Raw genomic sequence first — 7,589 nt, 5'->3', positions numbered from 1 at the left:
TAAAAAACATGCAGGACGCTCCTATTTAAGGAAACCCAAGATACTGGACACTGCAATGTGGTATTTTGTTAATGTAAACGGGTGGATAGGGTAGGTCGCGCTCTCTCTCGTTGTATTCAAGACGAGACCCCTCGGTCTTCTGTTTTGTCAGTTTCAGAGCAATCCCACTATTGCTCCATTTCTCTGTCCTTCGACTCCTAGAAGATCTATGACAGAGACGGAATGATACTCTGCATTTCAACAGAGCGCACTGCATGTAACCTGGAGTTTCAGATTGCGATTTAAGGGGTGCTAAGCAGTTCAGTAGAGGCACCAAGGGCGAATACGTGAACAAAGCATTGAGCTCGCGAAATTCTGCAGCATGCTGTCTATTTGTAACATGACTGGAAGCGCCAATCTAGTCCGAGGGAATTACGGGTTTTACCTCTGTGCAACAGTTTGACTTTACATTACATTTGGAAATCTGCATGAACTTCACATCTAAACGCCGTGTGTAAGAATTCACATCCAGGACTCCGGTTAAATATTTTGGTGGCAATTGTGCGTGGGTTTTTTTTTCTTTAAATACCAGAAGAAAATTAATTGTTCTGCAAAGTAAACAGAAGCTGAATGAAAGAAACATTCTACCTAATCATATTGTGATTTATTAATAAAAAGTGAGTACTAGATCTTAAAAAAAAAACACAAAAACCCAAACATGCAAGCCCTTTGCTGATATTAACTGCCTCCTGGTCTAGATCACTTTCATATCCAATTTGAAATTGTTGAATACTGAAGGGCCGGGCCACAAGAACGCTTCCCCAACATTAATGAGTAAAATCTTTGTTGAGTAAAAATAATTTGTTCCTCGTAAACAGATCCTAATGGCTTGTTTTCATTTCATGCGTACAGTTTCCTACCTCCTTTTGATAGAGGATTGATGGGGCAAATCAGTTTACCTCCTGTGGATTCCCAGTGACAGTCGTGACAGACCAGCTACTCTGCAAATCACAAGAGCCAGCTACCACGAGAGACAAACGTCTTTATTAAACAGTTTAAGGGAATTAAACCGCGCCCTTTACATGTAATGGGCAGGCACAATTAAGTACTGTACAATCGCTGCTCTATAGCCTGTGTTTTCTAGGATAGAACATAAATGATTCTTTCTTGAAAAGGAAAAGCGCATCTTAATGAGTGGAAAGCGAATCTGAATCCCTACCACTCAATGTGTTTTAGATGCCAGATTATTATTTCTGCAATATTAAAGCCACTAATAGCTGCCTTGCTTGAATTAAAAAAAAAATGCTTAGAATAATTGTCCAAAGAAATAATCGTGGTAATGTTTTTTAAAGTTAATTTATTCTGGGTAAGGCGTTGTGCTTTTAGAAAACAAGGCACACTACGCATCCCTTCTACCCCTGAGTCAAAGGAGCCAAGACCCAAACCCTATCCCAGAAACACCCATGCACAAAATATGGCGCAACTGTGTCGCAGTTTAATTCGTTTTAAAGATTTTTTTAAGTGTTACCTAACCAATTCCAAGCATAAATAATGACTCTGAGTCGCAGACAGAGGAAATCACACCTAATAATGTGAACCAACACGAGGAGAGTAGGTGCATAATAGACGGGTCTAGGAGCTGCTAACCACTTCTCCACAATGGCATTAATCAGATTAACCTGGGCAATTAGCCGGTGCAGCGGAGAGATCAAGCCTAAATCTCGGGCCTTTTCACAAAAAGAAAAAAAAAAGTCCCACTAATGGAAAGGATTAAGTTAATTTCATTAATTCTCAATACACAGATCAGGCTCCTTTCACTCCTTTGTGTACCCCTTTCCCAGCTCCACCTCTTCCCTCCCCCATCCCCAAAATAAAGTCAAATCTGGTTTTGTTTGTCATCTGCCTATTACCAGGAACTAAAGCCAGGATGACGTCGCCTGGGTATAAAAAAGGGAAGAAGTTCAGATGGATTATACTCCATGCAGCCCTCTGGGTTGAGATCAGTAAACAGGCGAGAGTGGAGGGAGGAAAGTTACAGGGCAGGCTCCTGCGAGCGAGCGCGCGCGCGCACACTCTCTCTCAGACACACGTTGCCTGCTGGAAAAGATCAATTTATTTCGCTCCGATCCCCTTGAAAGTCTCGGAAAAGTTTCGGTTTCGTCCCTCCCTGCCCGCCCCTGCAGCGTTCGGGTAATGCCTGCTGGTATGTTCAGCATCGACAACATCCTGGCCGCCAGACCCCGCTGCAAGGAGTCGGTCCTGCTGCACCAGAGCGCCGCGCCCGTGGTGTTCTCCAACTTGCATGGGGAATCCCTCTACGGCACCGATTACAGCGGATTTTACTCCCGGGCGGTGGCCCCCGCTTCCAATCTGCCCGCGGTCAGTGGATCTAGGATTGCCTACAACAACTACTACTACGGGCAGCTGCATGTGCAGGCGTCCCCCGTGGGTCCTTCGTGCTGTGGGGCCGTGCAGCCTCTGGGCGCGCAGCAGTGTTCGTGCGTCCCTGCAACAGGTAAGCGAGCCCAGGTGTCTCGTTCGTTCTCACCCAGCTGGGAGAGCCCGGGGCGCTTTACGGGGTGGGGGGCGGTTTGAGATTGTTCGCGAGGAAGGTACCTGGCGATTTGTGTGCTTGATGAGCCAGCTGTAAACAGCGTTTGGATCCCTGCCTCTCCGAAGTGACTAGGAATCCCAGCGAAGTACTGTCACCCTGGCAATTCCTTGCCCTGTCTTATGTCTATAGGACACGTCTCACTCAGCCCCATTCTAATTTCAGATTCTTTGGCACGGGGGTTCTTTGTTTCGGACTGAGAGGAGGATCTCGGGTTGTGTCGGTGGGTCGGTGTCCGAGGGAAGGGGGTACAGGTTTTTAACGGAGTGACCTGGTCTTGATCTCTCCGTCCAATGCAAATAGTGTGGTCGTCTTCTCTCTAGGCTACGAGGGTACTGGGTCAGTCCTGATGTCGCCTGTGCCCCACCAGATGTTGCCATATATGAACGTGGGCACCTTGTCCCGGACTGAGCTGCAGTTACTGAACCAGCTGCACTGCAGGAGGAAAAGACGACACCGAACTATCTTCACTGACGAGCAGCTGGAAGCTTTGGAAAACCTCTTCCAGGAAACTAAATACCCAGATGTGGGCACCAGGGAACAGCTGGCCAGGAGGGTGCATTTAAGAGAGGAAAAAGTGGAGGTATTTTCCCTTTATATTTAAAAGTTAACTGAGTCTCAATTCCTAGTCTAGCTGCAGACATCGCCGCACGTTGTCCAAGGCAAACTGATGGAGGAGCATGCAACAGGTTTTCAAGAGGGGCGAAAAGTTTAGCTCTTCAACATACCCGTCTGCAATCGGCTAAATAAGCCGATCACTCAGATAATTACCAAATTTCGGTAAGCGATCACCCCTCTTTAAACGCGGTAAACCTTAGACTTGAAATATACCTAAACGATTGTAATTACTCTGCTTTTCCATCTAAACCAAACCAAAGCAAATCGAGTCAAAGATGTGTATTCTACGCCGAACTGGTATCACGCGTACGGTCTGAAAAGGGTGCCTGTCTGAACAAAATGTTGTTGTTGTTGTTACTATAATGATTTGATTTATTGCAATGACAGGTTTGGTTCAAGAACCGCCGGGCAAAATGGAGAAGGCAAAAGAGATCCTCTTCGGAGGAGTCAGAAAACGCACAGAAATGGAATAAAGCTTCCAAAACGTCCCCAGAAAAGAGGCAAGAAGAAGGGAAAAGTGACTTGGACTCCGATAGTTGATACCTTGCAAATGGACCCTTGTCGTGGACTGTGGGACTTGCACAAAAGGATGCGACTTGCACACGCTCTGCCTTGTTGGAGGGAAAAGAGATCTGTATATAGTGTACGTTACCCCGAAGTGATTGCTCGCAAATAAAATCAAAGTGGCGGAGGTGTGGCACAGGTATACGCCGGGCCCCTTTATTTATCTCTGTGCTGTTTATAATTATTTTAAATCCGACGGTGGCGACATATTTCCCCTTCGTCTAGAAAAAGGGGTGTCTGCAGTTATTTATTTATCCGGGGCTGGCTAGTGTGGAAAGAGAGGAAGATTACGGTGTTGTAAATGGTGCCACTTTTGTAATTGATTAATCCCTAATTTCAGTGTGTGAAGCGATGTTAAATTTCTCAGCAGGAGCAAGACACGATTAAAAAAGAAAGCAAAACTTTTTATTTTTTTAAATACGGGCAACGGACGACCCCAGCTGTGAACGGCTGCACATTTCTAAATGCACCGTAACTTCGAGTAGGATTGGGTGGGTTCCCTTTACTCATGGTTACAGTAGTCCCAGAGCGGTACCCTTAATGGCCGAAGCTGATGGGTTTTTGCCAGGAGTGCCCAGCAAATCGTTCTGCAACTAAGCTTGTCGGCAAAGCTCCCCAAGCCCTCAGATTTCAACTGGGGTGATTAATGCTGAACGTCAGCCACAGGCGCTAGTATCGGGTTTTAAAGGGGTACTGGGTTAAATACCCGCCCGCGGTCTCTACTGGGGGCTGCTCTGGAAGGGCAGGAAAGCCAGCCCAAGAACGCCCGGCCATTTTCAGAGCAGCTCGCTGGTGCTTGGGCTCACGCTGGCAGGAGAAGGAGCTGTACGCTGCCAAGGCCCCGGGCGGGGGCACTGGCTAACACACTGCATGTAAACATGGCACAGGGCCCCCGCCCCTGGAGCTGGGCGGATGCGGGGCTGGGGTGAGCGCTCCCCTCGCTGGCTGGCGGCTGCGGCCTGGCGCCCGGGGAGCGCTTTGGGCAGCCGGCTCAGCCCAGAGGGCGCGTTTGGCTGGCTCACTCTCACCGTGTCTGAGCCGGGGAGGGGGCGGCCTTGGTTCGGCCGGACAGGCCCGCGGGCCTGACTGAGCCGGGGAGCAGCGTCTGAGCAGCCTGCAGCCAGCCCTGCACTCTCGCCCCTGGCCTGGCTCCGGCCGGGCGCGCTCGGCAGCGGCCGGCTCCAAGCAGAGGCGCGGGCAGTAGCTCAGCACCCCACCCTGCGGCGCAACGGGCCCCGCGCCGAGCTCTTTCCCGCCCGCAGGGCCGGGCGGGGGCAGGGACATGGGCCTAGAACGTGGCTCGAGGGCCGCGTGGGTCCCGCTTTCCCCGGGTGAGCCGCAGGGCGCCCCCCGTGCTGCCAGCTGGAGGCGCCTGTTCCCAGCCCGTTCCCGGGGGGCCGGGAGGCGCCGCTCCCTGCAGGGGCTGTTTCGCGTGCGCCATGCGCGGGCCGGGGCTTTCCCCCGCTGTTAGCCCCCGCCAGCGCCGCTCCGAGGGGCGGGGAACCCTAGGGCTTGTGTCCTGCAGGGGCAGCAGGTGTGACGGCCCCGCTCCGAAGCGCCCCATTTCCAGCAGACTGTGGGTGAGGAGGGCCCCTGGTTCATTGAGTAACCTGTCCTGCGAGCCTGGGGGATGCGGGCAGGACGAGCACCGAGAGAGCTGCCTCAGCGCGGGTCTGGCTCCGGGCTGCAGAACAGCCGGCAGAAAACTTTCAGCTCAGGCCGGGTTACTTGTCATGGCTTCACCAGCGCTGACTGACTAAAAGCGATCAGAGAGACAGTGTGGGTGAGGTAATGTCTCTTATTGGACCAACTACTTATCCTGGGACCCACAGGGCTACAACTACACAACATATAATCGTGATTTGATGATCCTTTATTCTGCCAATGGCCTCATGTTTTGTAATGCAATATTTGTGAATCAGTTCGCTCAGCTGCTCTGTACTCTCACAAACCAGAGTGGAGCTAGAAGTGATGGCACTAGGAAACATTTGCAGGTAAAGCAAATCTAGCCTCCCCCTGGTTGCCTTGTGGAGAGAGATTCTCCTTTTGAGTTTCCAACCAGTTTGTCATTGATGATCCCCATTTATGAGAGCTATCTCACTACAACAATATTGCTATTGATACAACTCTGATAAGTCACATACAAGAGGAGTTATGAATTGACCTAGGGGATATTTAGTAGGAAGGTGCTAGTCACTCTTTACTCCACTGAGACAACAGAATCATAATTGGTCTACAGTGGCTTCCTGATCTCCATGGGTTGCTCTGCTTGTGCAAGCCTCACAATGGAGACTTCCACTCCGCCCCTTAAGGTCACCTCCATTTGTGTTTATTTCCCCCATGCCTGCTACCTAAGACACCCAACCCCACTGTCCTCGTCACTGTTGAGTCACATAGCCATGTCCCATCCAGACATGCTTCCCCTTCTGTAGCCTTGTTTAGAAAGGATCTTTTCCCTCTAAAGTTCTAAGCATTGCTACCACCAGGTCAGCTCCACCAGTTATAGCAATGGTAGACCCACGAGTGTACACAAGGCACTGGTGTGAGCTGTTAGCCCCACCATTGCTCCCACTGGTGCAGCTGTCCAGGTGGTGGCAACAGTGGGTAATTTTAGTAGGGGGTCGTGGTCGGCAAAGGTAATATGGACATTCTAACACCTGTGCTCAAACATCTCCCTCCATTCATGATACACCCAGTTTTCCTATGTGTGTTCCTTCCTGGCTTCCTCTATGTCAGAGTTTATTTAAATCTCCCACTGTAGAAGTAGCATGGTGCAGCTCTGCTGGTGTTAGTGCAACAGTTGGCAATTTCCCCAAAATTGCCAGTAAACACAAGATTCCTGGACTCCCCCTTTGGATGAACCCAACACCTCTTTCCCCTCTGGTGAGACGCCGGAGTAGCCCCCGTCCCACAGTGAAGGAAAGAAATAGGAGCTGCGTCATGTGACCCAATCCTCAGTGGGTTGATTACTGTCTAACCACCCTTAGAGAAGAGAAGAAGCCAATCCTGCCTTTCCCACTGAAGAGAAGAAGTAAAGGGGGTACCATTTCCCAACTGATGCTTCCCCATCAATGCAGTAAGTGTGTGCAGAGCTAATGTTATACTTCTAAAAGCACAGCAATAACACACCAGACATGTACATTACGTATGTAAAACTGGGTTGAATGCACAGCTCATTTTGAAACCAGGTTGCAAAATGTGGGAAGTGGTGGTTTATATGTGGGGAGGTGTTTTTTGGTAAGGTATATGCAGAAAGCCTCATTGGATGGATGTTTAATTTCCCAGCCCCCCAATATATTTAGCCAGTATTATGTTTTAATGGCAATGTTCATGCTGCATGTAATAGTGAGATATAGAGGGAAAGGTAGTATAGCCTTGATTTTGCAAACGTTTATGCACTGTCTTAACTTCATACATGTTAATAGTCCCACTGACGACTTGTTATTGGAGTTCGTTTGGGAGTAAAAATGACTTTGAATAGGTAAAGTATGCCTTTTTAAAAATATGTATTTTATTAAAATGACAAGAGAGGGTACTAAAATGTAGTTACTATAGACTTGATCCTTCAAACACGAATACACGTTTAACTTCATACATGTGAATACTTTCATTAAAGTTAATAGCATAAATATTATTAAAAAATCTCATTGAAAGTCAATTTAACTCCTGAACTAAACCATGTGGGTTAAATTATTAAAGGTGGGAGAATTTTTCTAAGAAGGGAGAATTTTTCTTCTTTACTATGTATAAAGAAAGCCTGAAAGTTTATTTTGAAGCCATGTTTTTACAGTAGAAAATCTTGTTTAGCCTGCAAGAC

At 48.6% G+C, this 7,589-nt stretch overlaps 1 protein-coding gene across 1 annotated transcript; it reads left to right on the top strand.

Moving 5' to 3' along the window:
• Positions 1-2,172: 2,172 nt before the first annotated feature.
• Positions 2,173-3,748, top strand: GSC (goosecoid homeobox). Its single transcript, XM_077820428.1, has 3 exons — positions 2,173-2,494; positions 2,914-3,173; positions 3,596-3,748. The coding sequence occupies exons 1-3, from the start codon at positions 2,173-2,175 to the stop codon at positions 3,746-3,748; spliced, it is 735 nt and encodes a 244-aa protein (XP_077676554.1).
• The last annotated feature ends 3,841 nt before the right edge of the window (positions 3,749-7,589 follow it).

Source organism: Eretmochelys imbricata, chromosome 6 (assembly GCF_965152235.1).
Source record: "Eretmochelys imbricata isolate rEreImb1 chromosome 6, rEreImb1.hap1, whole genome shotgun sequence".
In the NCBI taxonomy this organism is placed as follows: domain Eukaryota; kingdom Metazoa; phylum Chordata; order Testudines; family Cheloniidae; genus Eretmochelys; species Eretmochelys imbricata.
Note: the sequence above shows the minus strand (reverse complement) of the source record. Positions and strands in the feature narration are given on the sequence as shown.

Coding starts and splice junctions, on each gene's coding strand:
- GSC (XM_077820428.1), top strand. CDS start 2,173: ATGCCTGCTGGTATGTTCAGCATCGACAACATCCTGGCCGCCAGACCC. Junction 2,495..2,913: donor TTCGTGCGTCCCTGCAACAG/GTAAGCGAGCCC, acceptor TCTTCTCTCTAG/GCTACGAGGGTACTGGGTCA. Junction 3,174..3,595: donor TAAGAGAGGAAAAAGTGGAG/GTATTTTCCCTT, acceptor TTGCAATGACAG/GTTTGGTTCAAGAACCGCCG.